Source organism: Panulirus ornatus, chromosome 25 (assembly GCF_036320965.1).
Source record: "Panulirus ornatus isolate Po-2019 chromosome 25, ASM3632096v1, whole genome shotgun sequence".
NCBI lineage: Eukaryota > Metazoa > Arthropoda > Malacostraca > Decapoda > Palinuridae > Panulirus > Panulirus ornatus.
In genome coordinates this window covers 13,836,704-13,861,153 of record NC_092248.1, presented here as the reverse complement: position 1 = coordinate 13,861,153, position 24,450 = coordinate 13,836,704, and the positions used below count along the sequence as shown (strand labels likewise).

General features: G+C 39.7%; 1 protein-coding gene across 5 annotated transcripts in view; it reads left to right on the top strand.

Moving 5' to 3' along the window:
* LOC139757296 (UDP-xylose and UDP-N-acetylglucosamine transporter-like) overlaps positions 1-23,653 on the top strand; it is an 89,861-nt gene extending 66,208 nt beyond the window's left edge. For 4 of the 5 annotated variants that reach the window (XM_071677664.1, XM_071677666.1, XM_071677668.1 and 1 more), the window contains one exon: positions 11,550-23,653. In XM_071677664.1, the coding sequence (XP_071533765.1) occupies positions 11,550-11,790 (241 nt within the window). In that variant the 3' untranslated portion in view covers positions 11,791-23,653. Of the gene's footprint in view, positions 1-1,556; positions 9,105-11,549 lie in introns of those variants that run through there. The other variant, XM_071677669.1, reaches the window with a different exon arrangement.
* Positions 23,654-24,450: the final 797 nt, after the last annotated feature.

Genomic DNA, 24,450 nt, shown 5'->3' with positions numbered 1-24,450 from the left:
ACCATGAATCATACATACATTAAATAACCTTACCAACCAGTCGACAATACAGTCACCCACTTTTTTAATAAATTCCACTGCAATACTATCCAAACCTGCTGCCTTGCCGGCTTTCATCTTCCGCAAAGCTTTTACCACAAATTCCACTGCAATACCATCCAAACCTGCTGCCTTGCCAGCTTTCATCTTCCGCAAAGCTTTTACCACCTCTTCTCTGTTTACCAAATCATTTTCCCTAACCCTCTCACTTTGCACACCACCTTGACCAAAACACCCTATATCTGCCACTCTTATCATCAAATACATTTAACAAACCTTCAAAATACTCACTCCATCTTCTCACATCACCACTACTTTTTATCACCTCCCCATTAGCCCCCTTCACTGAAGTTCCCATTTGTTCCCTTGTCTTATGCACTTTATTTACCTCCTTCCAAAACATCTTTTTATTCTCCCTAAAATTTAATGGTACTCTCTCACCCCAACTCTCATTTGCCCTCTTTTTCACCTTTTGCACCTTTCTCTTGACCTCTTGCCTCTTTCTTTTATACATCTCCCACTCATTTGCATTATTTCCCTGTACAAATTGTCCAAATGTATGAAAAACATTAGAGGTAGGTACAGAAAGTTTTCCAGTTTACAGAATATGCTGGAAATAGGCTGTTATTCATGTTTTTTTTTATTTCAGTCATGGAAATTAGTGCAACTCATCTTTGTATGGTTTTGATATGTATACTATAATTGTTTGCTTTTATCATTTTTACAGGTGTACCGAAGGGTTAAAGAAATAGCAATGAGTTTTTAGTATTTTGAGCTTGTGGTGAACATCTGATATTGGAACATTACTGAGAATTGAATAAATCACTATCTTGATCATAGGAGAGAGAGAGAGGAAAGCCGTAATAGGGAGTAGTGTTACAAGTGTTTTCATTAAACATGAATATGAAAGTGCAGAATATTGTTGTGTGAAGGATATTTATTATGAATCTTTTGTTCAGTTTTGGTTCATTGGTAATCATGAAACTAGATTTCCATTTGTTGGATAGTTCACTGTAGATAGTTCACTGTGAAAAAGATTTTGTGTGATCGGGGCCTGAACATGCAGGAGGGTGAAAGGAGGGCAAGGAATAGAGTGAATTGGAGCGATGTGGTGTACCGGGGTTGACGTGCTGTCAGTGGATTGAATTGGGGCATGTGAAGCGTCTGGGGTAAACCATGGAAAGCTGTGTAGGTATGTATATTTTGCGTGTGTGGACGTATGTATATACCTGTGTATGGGGGTGGGTTGGGCCATTTCTTTCGTCTGTTTCCTTGCGCTACCTTGCAAACGCGGGAGACAGCGACAAAAAAAAAAGAAAAAAAAAAAAGATAGATTATACAGCATTTATCTTGTTATGATGTCACTTGATTATGTGTAGAGATTCTTCACAAGGCTCACTTTATTTAGTGGTAAAAACCCAAACACTGCAAAGAGAATATACTTGTTAGATTTATTGATTACTCCATTTACCATCTGTGAATTCCTGAACTGACAATTTGCTGGCTTTTGCCCTCAGAAATTGCAAAGCATAGAAACACCAGCATTCATAAGTGAATATGTCTCCATTTGTACTCTTAGTAATTAATGAGAAATCTGAAGGAATAAGCCATGGATGATAAACATTATATCATTGTGTTCCTACAAAGGCCCCATGGGGAAACAAACAGAGAGTGATGAAAATGTCAGACTTTATAGTTTCTATAAATGAAAAACTTGAGTTCAAGAAGCACTTACCACATCCCCAAATACTGAGTGGTATAAGAATGAGAACTCTCACAACAAGAGACAAGAAAGCTAATGATGTAAATGTTTCATTTTTTCTTAGGTGAGACAGTATGATTAACTGAATGCCCTAATCATGTATTCCCTGCATGTCATAGAAGGCGACTAAAGGGGGTGGGAGCGGGAGGTTGGAAACCCTCCCCTTCTTTTATTTCAATTTCTAAAAGAGGAAACAGGAGTCAAGTGGGGAGGGCTCATTCTCCTTGAAGGCTCAGATTGGGGTGTCTGAATGTGTGTGGGTATAACCAAGATGAGAAGAAAGGAGAGATAGGTAGCATGTTTGAGGAAAGAAACCTAGATGTTCTGGCTCCCCTCTCCAAGACTCTTGCATTTACCTCCCTAACCATTCCATCCATAAACATATAAAACAACCATCGGGACATCACACACCCTTGCTGCAGTCCGACCTTCACTGGGAACCAATCACTCTTCTCTCTTCCTACTTGCACACATGCCTTACATTCTTGATAAAAACTTTTCACTGCTTCTAGCAGCTTACGCCCCACACCATATACTCTTAAGACCTTCCACAAAGCATCTCTATCAACCCTATCATATTGCCTTCTCCAGATCCATAAATGCTACATATAATTCCATCTGTTTTTCTAAGTATTTCTTACACACATTCTTCAAAGCAAACACCTGATCTACACATCCTCTTCCACTTCTGAAACCACACTGCTCTTCCCCAGTCTGATGTTCTGTACATGCCTTCACCATCTTAATCAGTACCCTCCCATGTAATTTCCTTGGAATACTCAACAAACTCATGCCTCTGTAGTTTGAACACTCACCTTTGTCCCTTTTGCCTTTCTACAATGGCACTATGCATGCATTCCACCAAGCATTTCACCATGATCCATACATACATTGAGTATCCTTATCAACCAATCAACAACACAGTCACCCCCTTTCTTAATGAATTCTACTGCAAAACCATCCAAACCCACCACCTTGCTGGATTTCATCTACAAAGCTTTCACTACCTCTTCTCTCTTAACCAAACTATTCTCCCTGACCCTCTCACTTCGTGCACCATCCCGACCAAAACATCTTACATCTTACATCTGACTGTCATCAGACACATTGAACAGACTTTCAATATACTCACTCCATTTCCTTCTCACTTCTTCACGGTCTTGTACATCAAAGCTACTGACACACTCACCCAGCTGCTCCAAAAGCACTTGCCTCTGATGATCCTTCTTCTCATGACCAGGTGCAGAAGCACCAATAATCGCCCATCTCTCTGTCCACTTTCAGTTTTACCCACATCAATCTAGAATTTATTTCTTTACACTCTATCACACATTGCCACAACTCCTGCTTCAAGAGTAGTGCTACTCCTTCCTTAGCTCTTTTCCTTTAACCAATCCCTGACTTTACTCCCAAGACTTTTCCAAACCATTCTTTCCCTTTACCATTGAGCTTTGTTTCACTCAAAGCCAGAACATTCAGGTTTCTTTCCTCAAACATACTACCTATCCTTCCTTTCTTCTCTGGGTTACATCCACACACATTCAGACACCCTGATCTGAGCCTTCGAGGAGGATGAGCACTCCCTTCTTGACTCCTTCGTCTGTCTCCTCTTTTAGAGATTGAAATACAAGGGCAGGGTTTCCAGCCCCCGCTCCCACCCCCTTTAGTCGCCTTCTATGATATGTGGGAAGTATTCTTTCTCCCGTACCCTAGAGGTATAGTAGAAAGAATTCTACCTCTGTTTTTCCTGCATATCGTAGGTGACTAAAAGGGGAGGGAGTGAGTGGCTTGAAATCCTCCCCTTCAGCCTTTACTTTTCCAAAAGAGGGAACAGAGAAGGGGGCCAAGTGAGGATTTTCCCTCTTAGGCTCAGTCCTCTGTTCTGAACGCTACCTTGCTAATGCAGCTGAGAGAGTAGGTTAGCAGTTTTGATGCAGGACACTGGGTTATAGTGATGGGTGATATAAATGCAAAGGTTAGTAATTTGGCAGTTGAGGGTATAATTGGTGTACATGGGGTGTTCAGTGTTGTAAAAGGAAAGGTGAAGAGCTTGTGGATTTGTGTGCTGAAAAAGGACTGTTGATTGGGAATACCTGCTTTAAAAAGAGTGATATGCATAAGTTTATGTATTTGAGTAGGAGAGATGGCCAGAGGGCATTATTGGATTACATGGTAATTGATAGGTGTGTAAAAGAGAGACTGTTGAATGTTTATATGCTTAAAGGGGCAGCTGGAGGGATGTCTGATCACAGCTTGTGGAGGTGAAGGTAAAGCTTTATAGAGGTTTTCAGAAAAGAAGACAGAATGTTGGGGAGAAGAGAGTGGTGAAAGTAAGTGAGCTTGGAAAGGAGACTTGTGTGAGGAAGTACCAGGCAAGATTGAGTACAGAGTGGCAAAAGGTGAGAGCAAATGACATAAGGGGATTGGGGGAGGATTGGGATGTATTTAGGGAAGCAGTGATGGCTTGCGCAAAAGATGCATGTGGCATGAGAAAGGTGGGAGGTGGGCAGATTAGAAAGGGTAGTGAGTGGCGGGATGAAGAAGTAAGATTGTTAGTGAAAGAGAAGAGAGGTGTTTGGACGATTTTTGCAGGGAAATGGTGCAAATGACTGGGAGATATATAAAAGTAAGTGGCAAGAGGTCAAGAGAAAGGTGCAAGAGATGAAAAAGAGGGCAAATGAGAGTTGGGGTGAGGGAGTATCATTGAATTTTAGGGAGAATAAAAAGATATTTTAGAAGGAGGTAAAAAAGTGCCTAAGACAAGAGAACAAATGGGAACATCGGTGAAGGGGGCAAATGGAGAGGTAATAACAAGTAGTGATGAAGTGAGAAGGAGATAGAGTGAGTATTTTGAAGATTTGATGAATGTGTTAGATGATAGAGTGGCAGATATAGGGTGTTTTGGTTGAGTTGGTGAGCGAGGTTAGAGGGTCAGGGAGAATGGTTTGGTAAACAGAGAAGAGGTAGTGAAAGTTTTGTGGAAGATGAAAGCCGGCATGGCATTGGGTTTGGATGGTATTGCAGTGGAATGGAATTTATTAGAAAAGAGGGTGACTTTTTTGTTGATTGGTTGGTTAGGATATTTAATGTATATATGGATCATGGTGAAGTGCCTGAGGATTGGTGGAATGTATACATAGTGCCATTGTACAAAGGCAAAGGAGATAAAGATGAGTGTTCAAATTACAGAGGCATAAGTTTGTTGGGTATTCCTCGGAAATTATATGGGAGGGTATTGATTGAAAGGGTAAAGACATGCACAGAGCATCAGATTGGGGAAGAGCAGTGTGGTTTTAGAAGTGGTAGAGGATATGTGGATCAGGTGTTTGCTTTGAATTATGTGAGAAATACTAAGAAAAACAGATAGATTTGTATGTAACATTTATGGATCTGGAGAAGGCATGTGATAGGGTTGATAGAGATGCTTTGTAGAAGGTTTTAAGAGTATATGGTGTGGGGGATAAGTTGCTAGAAGCAGTGAAAGGTTTTTACCAAGGATGTAAGGCATGTGTTTGAGTAAGAAGAAAGTGATTGGTTTCCAGTGAATGTCGGTTTGTGGCAGGGGTGCATGATATCTCCATGGTTGTTTGATTTATTTATGGATGGGGTGGTTAGGGAAGTGAATGCAAGAGTTTTGAAGAGAGGGGCAAGTATGCAGTCTGTTGTGGATGAGAAGGCTTGGGAAGTGAGCCAGTTGTTGTTTGCTGATGATACAGTACTGGTGGCTGATTCGGGTGAGAAACTGCAGAGGTTGGTGAATGAGCTTGGTAAAGTGTGTGAAAGAAGAAAGTTGAGAGTAAATGTGAATGAGAGCAAGGTTATTAGGTTCAGTAGGGTTGAGGGACAAGTTAATTGGGAGGTAAGTTTGAATGGAGGAAAACTGGAGGAAGTGAAGTGTTTTTAGATATCCTGGAGCAGACTTAGAGGTGGATGGAACCATGGAAGCGGAAGTGAGTCACAGGGTGGGGGAGGGGGCGAAGGTTCTGGGAGCGTTTAAGAATGTGTGGAAGGTGAGAACGTTATCTCAGAGAGCAAAAATGGGTATGTTTGAAGGAGTAGTGTTCTAACAATGTTACATGGTTGCGAGGCATGGGCTATAGATAGGGTTGTGCGAAGGAGGGTGGATGTGTTGGAAATGAAATGTTTGAGGACAATATGTGGTGTGAGGTGGTTTGATCGAGTAAGTAAACCTTTCCTTACTCATTCTCTCCATATATCAAGAGCATTTAACACACTGTTCAGCTGTCATAACCACACTCTTTATTACCACACCTCCCTCTTACCTTTTCATTACTTCATTGATCAAGCCACCTCACACTACATATTGTCTTCAAACATTTCATTTAAACACATTCACCCTTTGCACAGCCTTATCTATAGCCCATGACTTGCATTGATATAAGATTGTAGGGATTACTGTACCTTCAAACATACCCATTTTTGCCCTCCCAGATAATGTTCTCTCTTGCCACACATTCTTTAGTGCTCCTAGAACCTTCACCTTCTCACCCACCCTGTTATACTCTTCTGCTTCCGTGCTTCCATTTGCTGCTGTGTCCACTGCCAGGTATCCAGAACACTTCACTTCCTCTAAGTTTTCTCCATTGAGACTCACACCCCAAATAACCTACCCCTCAACCCTACTAAACCTAATTAACTTACTTTAATTCATACTGACTTCTCAAATTCAGTCACAAACTTTTGCAGTTTCTCACCCTAATCTGCCATCAGCAAACAACAACTAACCCTTCCCAAGCCCTCCCATCCCCCATAGACTTCACACTTGCTGCCACTCTCCAAGACTCTTGCATTCACCTCTCTCACCACCCCATCCATAAACAAATTAAACAGCCTTGGTGACTCCATACACTCCTGCCAGAGACCAGCCTTTGGTTGGAACCATTCTCCCACCTCTATTGCTCATACACAATCCTTATTACACCCATAATGAAACCTCACTGCTTCTAGTAGCTTTTCTCTTACACTATATTCTTAAGAACTTTCACAAGGCATCACCAGCAACCCTATCATATGGTTTTTCAGATTCATAAATGTCCCTTACAAATGCATCTGTTTTTCTAAGTATTTGTAATGCCCATTCTTCAAAGAAATCACCTGATCTTCACATCCTCTGCCACTTCTGAAAGAATACTGCTCATCCCCAATCTGATGCTCTCTACATGCATTCATGCTCTTAGTCTTTACTTTCCTTTACAACTTACCAGGTACACTACACAAACTTATACCCCTGTTGTTTGAACTCTCACCTTTATCCCCAGTACCATTAGGCAATGGCATTATATATGCATTCCGCCAGTCCTGAGGCACCTCACCATGATCCATACGTACATTAAAAAGTCTTACCAACTAATCAACATCAGAATATGAGCAGGATTCCTATTGACTTAAGAGGTGTACTAAATGTTGGTGTAAGTATATTAATACATGAAGCAGGGAGAAATCGTGTTGGTGGATAAGTTCATAAAGCTAAGGCGGTTGTGACAAGAGACGCAGATCGAACATGTAAAAGACGGAGCACATTTGGGGGGAAAATGGAAGAATACAGTGCTAAGTGGTCAGTGTTTTGAATGTATTTGGTTATAAGTTTAAAGGAAAATCGTTGAAAAATTGGAGGAAGAACTTTGGAGATTGGACAGAACCCCAAAGAGCATTTCTACAGACAGGAAAAGAGGAAGAGATTAATCTACCAACAACCACGGTGCCCGAGTGGCCAAAAAAGATGTTAGGTGTGAGAGAACACCGTGAGGGAGGACATCCAAAATGTTAAGAGCAGATTTTGATATGCAAAGGACTGCAACAGAGGCAGGATTCCCTAGTGTCTCTCAAAGAGGACGACTAAATATCAGAAAGATAAAGAGAAGATTTCAGAGTGATATCTCGCTTTGTGAAAGTTATGCCCCTACAAAACACGAATGGGATGGTATCAGATCCATATACCCTGCTAGGGTTGATTTAAAAAAATAAACGAATTTTGAATGTTATGAAAAGAGGAATGAAAACCAGAGCCTTGCCACATTTCATTTTAAGTAAGGCTTTCTCCACCTCTTATCTCTTCACTAACAGCCACCTTGCCACATTTCATCTCACGAAGGCTTTCACCACCTTATTTCTTCATTATCCACTTTCCATGACTCTCTCACTTTGCATAACACCCTGACCCAAATACCTCTTATCTTAAAATATCAAAGCAGAATAACATTAGATTCTAATTATATTCAAGCCATTGATGGTGATATCATAAGGAACACCTAGTTTTCATATTCTTAAAGTACCATAACTTGAATATAATAGAATAGTTAATATGATTGCCAGATACATGAACAAACATAAATAACACATATTGAAATGGAAAATTTGTTTTGGAAGGCCTGACAAACTGTTCACTCTACTTCTACCACTGCCTATCTTAATCTCTCATTACCAGCAATCAGTAAAAATAATTGAATATTGTATGATTTACTAGTGATATGGCAACAGTTGCTGAATCAAGGAGTCTAATTTACGTCATGATAGAGTATAATATGATAATGGTGAGCTGTTTCAGGTTTTTTTTTTTTTTTTTATATATACTTTGTCGCTGTCTCCCGCGTTTGCGAGGTAGCGCAAGGAAACAGCCGAAAGAAATGGCCCAACCCCCCCCCATACACATGTACATACACACGTCCACACACGCAAATATACATACCTACACAGCTTTCCATGGTTTACCCCAGACGCTTCACATGCCTTGATTCAATCCACTGACAGCATGTCAACCCCTGTATACCACATCGCTCCAATTCACTCTATTCCTTGCCCTCCTTTCACCCTCCTGCATGTTCAGGCCCCGATCACACAAAATCTTTTTCACTCCATCTTTCCACCTCCAATTTGGTCTCCCTCTTCTCCTCGTTCCCTCCACCTCCGACACATATATCCTCTTTGTCAATCTTTCCTCACTCATTCTCTCCATGTGCCCAAACCATTTCAAAACACCCTCTTCTGCTCTCTCAACCACGCTCTTTTTATTTCCACACATCTCTCTTACCCTTACGTTACTTACTCGATCAAACCACCTCACACCACATTGTCCTCAAACATCTCATTTCCAGCACATCCATCCTCCTGCGCACAACTCTATCCATAGCCCACGCCTCGCAACCATACAGCATTGTTGGAACCACTATTCCTTCAAACATACCCATTTTTGCTTTCCGAGATAATGTTCTCGACTTCCACACATTTTTCAAGGCTCCCAAAATTTTCGCCCCCTCCCCCACCCTATGATCCACTTCCGCTTCCATGGTTCCATCCGCTGACAGATCCACTCCCAGATATCTAAAACACTTCACTTCCTCCAGTTTTTCTCCATTCAAACTCACCTCCCAATTGACTTGACCCTCAACCCTACTGTACCTAATAACCTTGCTCTTATTCACATTTACTCTTAACTTTCTTCTTCCACACACTTTACCAAACTCAGTCACCAGCTTCTGCAGTTTCTCACATGAATCAGCCACCAGCGCTGTATCATCAGCGAACAACAACTGACTCACTTCCCAAGCTCTCTCATCCCCAACAGACTTCATACTTGCCCCTCTTTCCAGGACTCTTGCATTTACCTCCCTAACAACCCCATCCATAAACAAATTAAACAACCATGGAGACATCACACACCCCTGCCGCAAACCTACATTCACTGAGAACCAATCACTTTCCTCTCTTCCTACACGTACACATGCCTTACATCCTCGATAAAAACTTTTCACTGCTTCTAACAACTTGCCTCCCACACCATATATTCTTAATACCTTCCACAGAGCATCTCTATCAACTCTATCATATGCCTTCTCCAGATCCATAAATGCTACATACAAATCCATTTGCTTTTCTAAGTATTTCTCAGGTATAGTCCTTATATGGGAATTAGATTGGAGAAACGTTTCAATTACTCTTACATTTCACTATAACAACGGATCACTGGGAATGTAACTATGTTGTTCTGTAAGGACCCTGTGTATATGGAAGGAGTGTATGTGATAGATTACTTTGAGGGAGACTGTATGCGACAAAGGAGTGTATGAGTAGGAGCAAAGTGGGGAGACTGTCTGTGACTTGGTTGTCTTGGGCCTCTTTAGATTATCTAGGCATGAAGAGGGAAACACAAGTTAATGGTAGTTTGTTGGTGTGAAACATATAAATTGTTATTCATGTTTAAACTTACCTAGGTTTTACTGGATACTTCCTGCTTGAGGTTACACCATGAATGAAAAGTCACCTTTGGTTAGGCTGTATCATCTTCAGTTGACAAAATAGACGACAGTTTTGTTAAATAACCCTTTGCTTCAAAGGATTACATCCTGTCGCATTTACTGAGTGTAGTTGTTGTTTAATTTGTTTATGGATGGGGTTGTTAGGGAGGTGAATGCAAGAGTTTTGGAAAGAGGGGCAAGTATGAAGTCTGTTGTGGATGAGAGAGCTTGGGAAGTGAGTCAGTTGTTATTCGCTGATGATACAGCGCTGGTGGCTGATTCATGTGAGAAACTGCAGAAGCTGGTGACTGAGTTTGGTAAAGTGTGTGAAAGAAGAAAGTTAAGAGTAAATGTGAATAAGAGCAAGGTTATTAGGTACAGTAGGGTTGAGGGTCAAGTCAATTGGGAGGTAAGTTTGAATGGAGAAAAACTGGACGAAGTAAAGTGTTTTAGATATCTGGGAGTGGATCTGGCAGCGGATGGAACCATGGAAGTGGAAGTGGATCATAGGGTGGGGGAGGGGGCGAAAATCCTGGGAGCCTTGAAGAATGTGTGGAAGTCGAGAACATTATCTCGGAAAGCAAAAATGGATATGTTTGAAGGAATAGTGGTTCAACAATGTTGTATGGTTGCGAGGCATGGGCTATGGATAGAGTTGTGCGCATGAGGATGGATGTGCTGGAAATGAGATGTTTGAGGACAATGTGTGGTGTGAGGTGGTTTGATCGAGTAAGTAACGTAAGGGTAAGAGAGATGTGTGGAAATAAAAAGAGCGTGGTTGAGAGAGCAGAAGAGTGTGTTTTGAAATGGTTTGGGCACATGGAGAGAATGAGTGAGGAAAGATTGACCAAGAGGATATATGTGTCAGATGTGGAGGGAACGAGGAGAAGTGGGAGACCAAATTGGAGGTGGAAAGATGGAATGAAAAAGATTTTGTGTGATCGGGGCCTGAACATGCAGGAGGGTGAAAGGAGGGCAAGGAATAGAGTGAATTGGATCGATGTGGTATACCGGGGTTGACGTGCTGTCAGTGGATTGAATTCAGGGCATATGAAGCGTCTGGGGTAAACCATGGAAAGCTGTGTAGGTATGTATATTTGCCTGTGTGGACGTGTATGTATATACATGTGTATGGGGGTGGGTTGGGCCATTTCTTTCGTTTGTTTCCTTGCGCTACCTCGCAAACGCGGGAGACAGTGGAAAAGAAAAAAAAAAAAAAAAGCTCAGATTTTGAGCTGCTGAAGCCCCTGGGAAAGGGGTCCTGGAGTACCCTTTAAGAAAGGGGTTCAGGAATGATCTCAATAATGATAATACTGTAATAACCTCTTCTATGTCAGTAATGTGAAGGTTAAAAGATTATCAGTGACTGCAAATAATGGAGAAATTGTGCATGCACCACTCTGCTTTGAATGCAGAAGGGAGAATACATGTGTTGATATAGATTTAGGTACATAGATCCAAAATGTTCAGTTTGTTTCTCCTTAACCATTAATCAGATATGTATGCATTAGTTCCGTATTTACACTGACATCAGAATGCAGCTCTCTGACAGTCACTCTTGTCTTGACCCTGCGCAAGTTCCTCTCTCTCATCTTTTCCATCCTGTACTTTCAAAATCCATTTACCTTATATCATTGGACTGGCACAGTGTTGGTGTTTGGTGGGACTCTGTTATTTACTGATGTTATTGGAAAAGTTAAAGAAGCCATAGGTCCAACCAGAGAAAAGTATGAGTAAAAAAGAGCAGCAGTGTAAAAGAAAGCAAAGTGCACTATATTCTTTTTTACATTTATTTCAGATTACATTCCAGTAGGGCATTATATTTCATGTGTTATCTTTTTGGGTAGGACATGAGTAGTATTTCCTTCCATGATGCAGTGCAAGGTTTTGAAATGTCTGTATCAAGTAATGTATGTTCCTTGGTTGTCTCTGTATGCAGTTGTAGTAAGAGTGAAAACTTGTGCTTTAACATCTACAGGATTGAGAGATTGGTATTGGTGCTACTCGGAGAAATGTTCATTTTACCATAGATATCTTGCACGAATGTTTTTTATTCTTCTTGTACCACAGTGAGGTAATGCCAGGAATGGATGACTCATTCTTTGGGTTGCTGTGTAAAAAATGAAGGAAACATTGAATGGAATAATCATCTTCAAATTCCTCATATTTCTTGTAACATTTTGAGCAGAATACTGATTTGAATTGTTCAGACAGCATACTGCATATATCATAGGAGTCATTTTCATACCTGTCTCCCACCTTAAATGGTTCAGTCACTGCTTTCTCATATTTTGATTCATTCATGTACGTAAATAGTAACTGTGGATTCTTTTCCATGTTCTGTATAACTTTTTCCTCATTCATTTATTGTGCTCTTCTATGGGATTGCAATATTTCTGCATCTGCATTGTTTATTTTTTCATCTAATTCCTGTGTTCTTGTTTCCTTTGTTGTCATCCTCTTATTCCATGCCTTTTTTTCTGTTCATCCACAGTTTTCTGTCTTTAGGTATTTTCCATCTTGTTTTCTTTTTCTGTGGTATCTGTTCAGTTATTATTTGGCCTAATCTCACAGTTTACTTTTGTGTTTGTCTGAAGGTCATTGTTTCTGAGACCTCATTCCATTTTATGCTTATGATCTTTTCAACAATCTTTCTTTTTATGATAAGATTTGTTGTGGTGAAAATTTATATCGCTCTACCTACTATCCTTTACTACTGCTCCTGTATCGTTTACAATCATTGATATCCATTTTATGTGCTGTAGTGATTTTTATGACAATGTGACCTGAGAGGAACGAATGATTTACTTGTTTCTGAAAACAGTGCCAAGTCATTTGTAAAAATGAGATATATAGATAGATAGATAGATCCCTGGGGATAGGGGAGAAAGAATACTTCCCACGTATTCCCTGCATGTCGTAGAAGGCAACTAAAAGGGGAGGGAGTGGGGGGCTGAAAATCATCCCCTCTCGTTTTTTTTAATTTTCCAAAAGAGGGAACAGAGAAGGGGGCCAGGTGAGGATATTCCCTCAAAGGCCCAGTCCTCTGTTCTTAACGCTACTTCCCTAATGTGGGAAATGGCGAAATAGATAGATAGATTAGAGAGAGAGAGAGAGAGAGAGAGAGAGAGAGAGAGAGAGAGAGAGAGAGAGAGAGAGAGAGAGAATGAGATGGCAAAAGGTAATAAATGAGCAGCATCAGATCAGGCCCTTAGTCTAGCTCAAGGAGTTTGGAACAAGCAAATAGCAAGTGCCTTTGGATGAAGGTTCTGTTTACAAATGCAGATAATCTGGTGGCAGATGGAAAGGAACTTGAATTTAGGGATTACTGTATAAGTGGTTGCAGTCCCAATTTTGTGGGAGTGATGGAAATGAAACTTACATATGAACTAAATTCTAACCTTGTCAGTCCAGAAGGATACATAATAGCAAGGATGGACAGAGAAGCATAGAAAATAGATGCAGGGAAGATTTAGCCCTCTTAACTCATTGAGTATGGCAACCTGATATATTATATATACCCATACTGCAGGACTTAAAGAAAAGAAGAAAACCTTTATTTCATTTTTTCATGCTATATGAAAGGATTATTTTTCTAAGACACATGATATATAGAGGGCAATATGGTAGATCTCTGCTTATGGATATGGCAAGGCTTACAGATGAATGATTTTTCAGGAGTCATGGCTGTTGCCCAGGCTGACTCTGGCACACATACACTGCATTCCTCACCATATGATGCAATATGTATGGACTTTCTTTTACGTACTACACCAGTGCTAAATTTCTTGACACTCATAAGTATGTGGAGTTTCTCTACACAATGATGGTATTAGTCTTGTTGCCAGTAATTGATGTTTTGGTGTTTACAATATTTTTTTTATACTTGATTGCCAATTCCTGCATTAGTGAGGTAACACCAGGAACAGACAAAGAAATGCCTCATCTGCTCACAGACACAGACACACACACACACACATATATGTATATTTTTCATTTCATATATGCCATTTCCCACATTAGGAAGGTGAAGTCAAGAACAGGTGACTGAGCCTCAGAGGGAAAACCCTCATATGGCTCACATCTCTGTTCCTTCTTTTGGATAAGTAAAACAGGAGGGAAGGATTTCCAGCCCCCTATTCCAACCCCTTTTAGTCTCCTTCTCTGACATGCAGGGAATAACTAGGTAAGTATTATTTCTCTCTTTTTTTCCAAAAGAAGGAACAGAGAAGGGGGCCAGGTGAGGATATTCCCTCAAAGGCCCAGTCCTCTGCTCTTAACACTACCTCGCTATCGCGGGAAATGGCGAATAGTATGAAAAAAAAAAAAAGTGTGTGGAAGAAGAAAGTTAAGAGTAAATGTGAATAAGAGCAAGGTTATTAGGTACAGTAGGGTTGAGGGTCAAGTCAATTGGGAGGTGAGTTTGAATGGAGAAAAACTGGAGGAAGTGAAGTGTTTTAGATATCTGGGAGTGGATCTGGCAGCGAATGGAACCATGGAAGCGGAAGTGGATCATAGGGTGGGGGAGGGGGCGAAAATTCTGGGGGCCTTGAAGAATGTGTGGAAATCGAGAACATTATCTCGGAAAGCAAAAATGGGTATGTTTGAAGGAATAGTGGTTCCATCAATGTTGTATGGTTGCGAGGCGTGGGCTATGGATAGAGTTGTGCGCAGGAGGATGGATGTGCTGGAAATGAGATGTTTGAGGACAATGTGTGGTGTGAGGTGGTTTGATCGAGTGAGTAACGTAAGGGTAAGAGAGATGTGTGGAAATAAAAAGAGCGTGGTTGAGAGAGCAGAAGAGGGTGTTTTGAAGTGGTTTGGGCACATGGAGAGGATGAGTGTGGAAAGATTGACCAAGAGGATATATGTGTCGGAGGTGGAGGGAACAAGGAGAAGAGGGAGACCAAATTGGAGGTGGAAAGATGGAGTGAAAAAGACTTTGTGTGATCGGGGCCTGAACATGCAGGAGGGTGAAAGGAGGGCAAGGAATAGAGTGAATTGGAGCGATGTGGTATACCGGGGTTGACGTGCTGTCAGTGGATTGAATCAAGGCATGTGAAGCGTCTGGGGTAAGCCATGGAAAGCTGTGTAGGTATGTATATTTGCGTGTGTGGACGTATGTATGTGCATGTGTGTGGGGGGGGTTGGGCCATTTCTTTCGTCTGTTTCCTTGCGCTACCTCGCAGACGCGGGAGACAGCGACAAAGTATAAAAAAAAAGAAAAAAAAAATATATATACATATATATATATGTTATCCCTGGGGATAGGGGAGAAAGAATACTTCCCACGTATTCCCTGCGTGTCGTAGAAGGCGACTAAAAGGGAAGGGAGCGGGGGGCTGGAAATCCTCCCCTCTCATTTTTCTTTTTTTTTTTTTCCAAAAGAAGTAACAGAGAAGTGGGTCAGGTGAGAATATTCCCTCAAAGGCCCAGTCCTCTGTTCTTAACGCTACCTTGCTATCGCGGGAAATGGCGAATAGTATGAAAGAAAGAAAAAAGATATATGTCTGTGTATGTATATGTATGTTGATATGTATATGTGCATGTATGGGCATTTATGTAACACATCATCATCAGAATACTCCAAGAAACTGCCCAGCTCCTTAGAATTCTTATTGACAGAAGAAACACCTGTTATACCTGAGTTACCTTTATCAAAGACAAATTGTGTTGGATGGAGATTGGCAATATCCGTCCATGGCCATGAAGTAAGTAGTGGACATGATAAAGCATCTTCCCCTCCTCACACTGGAACTAAGTTCATCTTTACCTTCACTGCTGGTAACATCATGCTCTTATACCTCCTACCGTCATTCTTCTACATCTTGGGGAATCCTGTATAGTTGCCCTTGATATATGAAAAGCTTTTAAGAGGATGTAGAATCATGGTCTCACCTCTAAGCTCCTCATTTGGCTTTCCTCCCTCATAGATATGCTCCCATATATCTAGCTTCCTCTCTGGCAGATCTGTATCCATGGTTGTTAATGGATCAACCTCTCCCCTTTTTCCATCAAGATTAGAGTCTCTCAAGGTTCTTCCCTATCTCCTACACTTTTTTCCTTTTTATCAACAATGAATGTTCTTCCTTAAATCACCATATGCATTCATATGCTGATAATTCAACATGGCATTCCTCCAAATTCTTCAATTCTGCCCCTCCTCTCACTCAATCTGTTTCTCATCTTGACGCAATTTCCTCAATACACTCAGACTTGGACAGGATATGTTAGTGGGGTAGACAAAGTCTTGGTTGATTTTAAAGCCTCCAAGATCTGGTTTCTAAATATTTCTTTCTTGAAAATTCCTCAGCTTTCCTCTCTCCTTTAAGGATTCGGTGAACCTACCTCTCGACTCAGTGAACTTACTTGGTAGTACTGTAACAGCCACACTATATTGGAAACCCCACACTATGAAAATAACTAAGTCTGCCCCTAGGAAAATGGGAGCCTTGTTTAGATGTCAAAATTTCTTTTCTTCCAAACAGTTGCTCTGTTTATACAACAGATTAATCTATACTGCTTTCACATCTACGGTAGTTTTAGCTCTTCATCCTTACTTGACAGAGTTCAGTTGAAAGCAGACTGACTTATCAATCAATTCTCCCAGGCTAACTTTAAACTTGATTCACTTGCCCTGTGCTGCAGTGTTGGTTCCCTTTCCCCCTGCTATAGGTATTGATTTAGTTTTTTGCTTCCGAAGACTGGTTGCTTGTGCACCACCACCACTAGCTAGACCATGCAATACTCGGCAAGCTGCTGTGTCACACAATTACTGTGAGGCCATTGACAGTTCAAGGGTGAGTGGTTTTGATAATTGTTTCTTTCCCTACACCTCGAAGCCATGGAACTTTGTACCTGTCATGACTTTCCTGGTTACTGTGACTTGGCATACACAAAGGTGTACAGGAAAACTTCCTCTTCTAACTCATCACATAGCTTAAGAGAACCAGGGGAGATGATACACCATCTCTGCTTGACCTTGCTTTTAGACACAGTGGCATGGAAACAGAATATGTGAAATATGATGCTCCACTTAGCAAGAGTGATTATGTAGTGTTTGATTTTGAATATGTAATGCAGGAGGGCACCAGAAAGAAATCAGAGGTGCCACAGAGCACAGAGAGAAAATACAGTCAGGGAAACTATGTACAATTGATCAGGTTCTCAAGAGTATTGATTTGGAGAGGGAATGTATAACATGAGTATAGACTAGGACTGTGGAAGTTTCTTTGGAATCTAAAATGAAGGGTCATAACATAAGTATACCTGGTAGCAAATAGAGTAGGAGGATCAAGAGGAAGAGAGATATGGTTCTTTGGAAAATGTCATAAAGTGAGAGCCCAGAGATTTACTATGGAGGAGATATGAATGACACTGCAGCCAACCAGCTAGCATGTAAAAGATACAGGTGATCAAGGTGTTAGTAATGCAAGGTAAAGTGGAAGAAGTGGAGAGATTTTAAAAAAAGCATTGTGGACACAGCAAAATACAATCCAATAATTTTGCATAAGTTTATTAGAAGCAAATTTGTTAAAGAGCATATAATCAGACTAAGGGACCTGGTGTGAAGAACTTTTGAGGATGATAAGGAAAATTTGAGGAGTTGAATGATAGATTTAAGTGTTTTTACTTCGGAAGACAATATTGTAGCACATTACAAAGGTGGAAGAAGTCTTAAAGGCACAGAAAATGAAAAAAATATAATAAGATTATTAAAATAACTAGTCCCTTACAAGGCTCATGGTCCAGATGAAATCTTTCCATGTGTGCTAAAGAAATGTGTGGAGGCATTTGCTTGGCCAGTCAAAATAGTGTTTACTGGATCACTAGAGGTAGTGGTAGTTCCAGAGATGAGAAAGGGCAAATGTTTAGCTGTATATAAGAAAGGTGATTGGGAAATCGCATTGTACTACTGGCCAGTTTCACTAAGAAGCGTGGTTTGTGAAACACTGGAAAAGAATGTTGGAAAGTAAGTGAATGATTACTGGCAAAGGAGAAACTACCTAACTGACAGGCAACATGATTTTAGGGAAAGGAGGTCATGCATAACCAGTCATCTAGACTTCACTTTAGATTAAAGAGATGGACAGGTAGACTGTGTGTTCTAGACTCCCAGAAAGCCTTTGGTAGAGTACCCCATTAGTTTGATGCAAAAGCTAGAAGAGTGAGGAGGAATTAGATGCAGACTTCATCATGAGAGATTACCTCAGTGGAAGGGAGAAAGGACACAGGTAAGGGGTGTGTCTTTTGAATAGGCTGGGCTCACAAGTGGCTTACCACAGGGTTCGGTTTTAGGCCCACTGCTATTTTTTTTTTTTTTTTTTTTTTTTTTTTTACATATAAATGAATTGTTTGATGGACTGGACTCCTACCTGAGCATGTTTGCAGAAGATGTTGAAGTCATGAGAGAAATAAGGAATGATGATTTTTACTTCATCTGACATGGAGAACTGGACGAACTGCAAAGTTGGTTAGATAATTGTGGACTGCATGAGCGAGTGCAACTGCATTGCTGTTATAAATAAACTCAAACCTTATATATAAAGTGAATTTTAATAGGAATAGTTTAGCCACATATATGCAAGACCACACAAACTAAACCCGCATAAAGCTAAGTAAACTTGTGTGTAATCAGAATAGAAACATCATAATCAGAACAATAAGGTATACCACAAAAGTGCTAAGGTGAATAAAGAAATAGGAAAAATTGATTTTGTCATATCTGGAAGATTAGTTTTAAGATGGAATTAGAGTCAAAATATATCTGCCTATTTATATCTTTTAACATCTGTTCCCAACTGGAACTAATTCCAGTAAGTGGCCACATCAGTAGAGTCTCCATAACTATTGAACTCCAGTGCTGCTTCTTAGCCTTTAATGCCTTACCTTAAATAGGCCACTGGCAGAGGGCAAGTCTAGCACTGTGTTTGTAGAGGCTCTTACCTGATGTTCCTTCTGACTTCTACTTATTGCTGCTTCCTAATGTTCCTACTTACTACTTCTACCAATGTTTATACCTAATGCTCCTTCCACTTCTATCTGTTGCTCCTAAAGTTTTGCGAAAAGGCAGGGCTAGCACATAGTGCTCACTGCTGGAAAATCGTGAGTTACAAAAAATTAGCTATGTGAGTTAAGTGTTGTCAAGTGTTGTGTATGACAAGAATAGATTGTATGTTTGTGGAAAGTCAAAACTCACAGAAGAATGAACATCTTCTGAAGCACTTTTTCCAGATTTTCAAGACATCATCAGGGGAAATATCAAGAACAATGTAAAGCATTATATGAACAATATTGAACCAAGAAACAAGGCTCCTTGCCTGACCCACTAATACAGTACTTAGGGAATAAGGTTTTACTGCCACCTGAGGAACATGGTCTCTGACCTGACCTTACAAAAAGAATCAGATTAGAGACCATCCATGATTTTATCCTGAAGTTCTGTGAGTGACCCACATGAGGTGTATCTGTGGCAGACCCAGAAGTGCAGACTCAGTGCTAAATATATCCATTCTGTAATGGAAACATCACTGTTGATCTACTGAAAAAGTCTTAACATATGAAACATTTATATAAGCCTATATCATGTGACTAAGTGTTAATATGCATTCAAATTAATCACTTGGTGAAAACATAAAATTTTATGAGCTTTTATAGATTATGGGTGAGTCATTGGCTTGATTTTTATGAGCATATCTTGGAGAGCCTTTAGAAGCAAACATGTGTAAAGCTTCAGGCCCATATAATCAAGGAGTGGAATGAAAAAGAATACTTTTGGGGCTAGAGTTTGTTACACGAGAAGTCATCAAACTATTGCTTTCAGAACTTTGTTATTCACAAATTTTTATATTCTCAGGGAAACAAAACTTTTAGGTATCAGAAGTTGTGGTGGTCAACTGCTTGTATACATTCAAAAGTAAAATATATAAAAGGAAAAGAACAAACTATTTTGGCATATCCCTAGCCTGTTAGTGTGCCATATTTTGTATTTCGTGGAGAGTTTAGAGAAGATAGTGGACAGGCATGCAAATTTATTGATACAAACTCTTGGTCATTTTATTATTGAATATTATGTGTGACCTTTCCTGTAGTGATTAGTAAGCTTATACCTGGAATGTATTAATGCTTTGACTGCAAATTATAACTAAATACACAGCATTCCTTTTTACTGCAAAATATGACTGACTGCGCAGGAGGATGGATGTGCTGGAAATGAGATGTTTGAGGACAATGTGTGGTGTGAGGTGGTTTGATCGAGTGAGTAACGTAAGGGTAAGAGAGATGTGTGGAAATAAAAAGAGCGTGGTTGAGAGAGCAGAAGAGGGTGTTTTGAAGTGGTTTGGGCACATGGAGAGAATGAGTGAGGAAAGATTGACCAAGAGGATATATGTGTTGGAGGTGGAGGGAACGAGGAGAAGAGGGAGACCAAATTGGAGGTGGAAAGATGGAGTGAAAAAGATTTTGTGTGATCGGGGCCTGAACATGCAGGAGGGTGAAAGGAGGGCAAGGAATAGAGTGAATTGGAGCGATGTGGTATACCGGGGTTGACGTGCTGTCAGTGGATTGAATCAAGGCATGTGAAGCGTCTGGGGTAAACCATGGAAAGCTGTGTAGGTATGTATATTTGCGTGTGTGGACATATGTATATACATGTGTATGGGGGGGGGGGTTGGGCCATTTCTTTCGTCTGTTTCCTTGCGCTACCTCGCAAACGCGGGAGACAGCGACAAAGTATAAAAAAAAAAAAAAAAAAAAAAAAAGACTGAAGTCCACACCTGTCAAAAAATGATTTATACATCACATAGTTTGCCTAACCTCCTTCAACCAGGAAATAGTGCTAGGGTCCTGTAAGATTCTGACCCCATATAGGGGTTGGAGGAAACTCCACATAAAGTGTGACTCAGCCACCTGACTGCTGCCATCCACTAGTGCTTTGAATATGTCTCTTTTCTCTTTTTACTTTGTTTTCACAGTTATTTAGGGAATTTATAGATGTTATAATGTCAAGACTTTTGTGTAAGTAAGACTGTATTATAATTCTTAAATACAGATTGATAATGATATCATGTAATGTTTCTGACAAGTGTTTTACATAATTTTAAATTTAGCCCTTTTATTTCTTTGTGGTTTTTACATTTTGTTCATCAGTATAAGTGTGTGTGTCATATTATGATGCATAGGTAAAATGCTATCTATATTTATTTTTTATCTAATGCCTGTTCCCAATTGGAACTTCCTCAAGGGGCTGGCCATGGCAATGAACAGGTAATGATCTCTAGTGCACTGGTAAAGATGCGTAATGATAAAATAGTATGTTTTGGCAAGTGCTGTTGAGTTGTCAACGTGGTGCTCCTTTGTGTCCTTTTAAAGTAGATATTTAATTTTTCATGTCATTTAGAATTCTATTGTCATTATGAGTTTAAGGAGTAATAATTATGTTCTCTCAAGGAACTCTCAAGGAAATTTATGCCATCCTGCAGGTGTCACCCATAGATACTTAATTTTGATTTTTTGTTTTTTTTTCCCTAGTTATCATATTTTAAAGCTTTAATGTGAGATATGGAAACTTCATGGATTTGTTCTGATAGAAAAAGTAATAATAAAGGGCCAGTTACCATTTTAATATTTCACTGGAGCATTCACACTCCTCAGGATTGCAGCTGGAAATAAATTCTGCAGCAAAAGGGTTAATGAATGGGGTGTTATATTGTTATGTATGCACTAGTAGTGTTACAAATTCATACATTTGTTGCCAGTATATTGCTTCCATGAGTATAATAGAGTAGCTAACCTGAACATCATTTACAATGTTTATCAGGCTGCACTTTTCTGTTATGAAAGTTGCATATTCCAGAGCCTTAACATGTCAAAAATGTTTGCAAATGTCCATAACTTTGCTAGAAACACTTGCCAGCTTGCAAGTCCAAACCAGGCCTTGTGGGCTGTGGATGGTGAATGCCATTCTGTTATAGTACCTACCTCAAGTTATTACCTATTTTCTATCTTTGAAATCACTACCATATCCCTCATGTTATTGTAATTTTTTTCTTCCAAAGAATATATTCTAACCATCTCCATCTTTTTTAGTGCAATTGCCTTCAGTCTCTGTTTTTGTCCTGCCACTGCTTTTTCTACTTTTAAATGTAATATGAAGTAATGGATAATTTTGTGACTGTAGCATGATATGTTATGGATATTTTTCCATACATATTTGCCATTTCCCACATTAGCGAGGTAGCATTAAGAACAGAAGACTGAACCTTTGAGGAAATATCCTCACATGGCCCCCTTCTGTTCCTTCTTTAGGAAAATCAAAAACAAGAGGGGAGGATTTCCAGCCCCTACTCCCTCCCCTTTTAGTTGCCTTCTACGACACGCAGGGAATACGTGGGAAGTATTCTTTTTCCCTATCCCCATGGATGTTATGGATATATAGTAGATTAATGCTGTATGTCCCTTTACTCAGTAGTTAAGAGTAAAAGCTATGTGGTTAATGAACTACATTCATTCATGCAGACAGCATATACTGTACTATTTCATTTTCTAACCATGCTCCGTATGCATACAAAGGAATTCAAACAGCAATAGGGCTTGGGGTCCTTTCAAGGCTGTTTGTGATGATGGAATATCAGAAACTCACAGATCAGTGTGGTAAAAGTAAGAAGCCATACAGATAATTCAAAGATAATAACCTGCAAACTGTCATTGCAAATAGGAGGTGCAAATAATGTAAGTCATGGACTTGAAGTGAAATATTTATTGTCTATTCTTAGATGTATATTTAGTACTGTTTTCAGCTACTTTATTTGGTAAATCATTCTGTTTGTTAATAATTATGTGAAAAAAAAAGTCATTCACCCCATTTAACTTAAAATGTTTGCTCACAAGTTTGTATTGATTTTACAAGTGAAATCAAATAAGTTGTTTTTCATAAAGTGATGATTTATCTTTATGTATATGATTCATTCTTTATGTTTTTGTACTTTTATCCTATAATGCTGAGAGAATTGTGCAAAATGTTTTGTTCAAGTATGTGATGCCCCTTGTGTCTAATTCATTTAAGCAATTTTACACACTATTTACTTTCCTCTGTGCTATATTTTGTATGAAACAGGAACTTTGTAAACTTGTTAGTCTGTTTTAGTGCTGCAGTTATCATATTTGGCCTATGCAGCATGCTTGTACATGAATGCAATGTACTGATAGTGTGTGATATTCTGGGAAAAGGAGATAGTAGTTAATGATTAGAAGGATGAAGTTCAGGAGGTATTTTACATAGATCAGTTTGTATGATTGTGGAAACTGTTCATAAATTATGGATAGAAAGATGGGTAGTTCAATAGGCAAACAGAAGAGGATCAACAAGGTTGGGCGTATGGTTTTTATATATGATAGGCTATGGTATTGAGACTTTAATTGGACCAGATACTGATAATGGATTCTAAGAGTTCCATCTTTTTGGTTACTACTCAATTTTAGTAAATGTATAGTTTTGAACATTGAGAGTTTTCACTCTGCAGTTGTATGGAAGCAGGATTAGATGAAGTTGTTGATATCAGCATTACCTGTTTTAGCATTCCTTATTAAAATCAGAAAATGTTTTTTCGTTTAACCATATTTGTTGGTACTCAGTGTTGTTTTAATTTATATTGATGAAGATGAAATTGCAAAAAGTAGGAGTTCAGATGATTTCATTTAACATGTAATTTTTCATAAATGCAGAACATGTTTCACGGAGACAGTCTGCCTCATCAGGTGCAAACAATTCATAAAGTCTTTAAATCCCACACTGATTCCGTCTTCCTGGTGCCAAGCTGGCTCTGTACATGGCTTCACCCTCTCAATCAATACCCTCCCATATAATTTCCCAGGAATACTCAACAAACTTATACCTCTGTAATTTGAGCATTCACCTTTAACCCCTTTGCCTTTGTACAATGGCACTATGCAAGCATTCACCTAATCCTCAGGCACCTCACCATGAGTCATACATACATTGAATAACCTTACCAACCCGTCAACAACACAGTCACCCCTATTTTTGATAAATTGTGCTGCAATACCATCCAAACCCTCTGCCTTGCCAGTTTTCATCTTCCGCAAAGCTTTTACTACCTCTTCTCTGTTTACCAAATCATTCTCCCTAACCCTCTCACTTTGCACATCACCTGGACCAAAACACCCTACATCTACCACTACCACTCTATCATCAAACACATTCAACTATCCTTCAGAATATTCACTCCATCTCCTTTTCACATCACCACTACTTGTTATTATCACCCTATTAACCCCTTCTGTTTCCCATTTGGAAACAGAAGGGGTTAATAGGGGTTAATACAAGTATGAAGTCCGTTGGGGATGAGAGAGCTTGGGAAGTGAGTCAGTTGTTGTTCG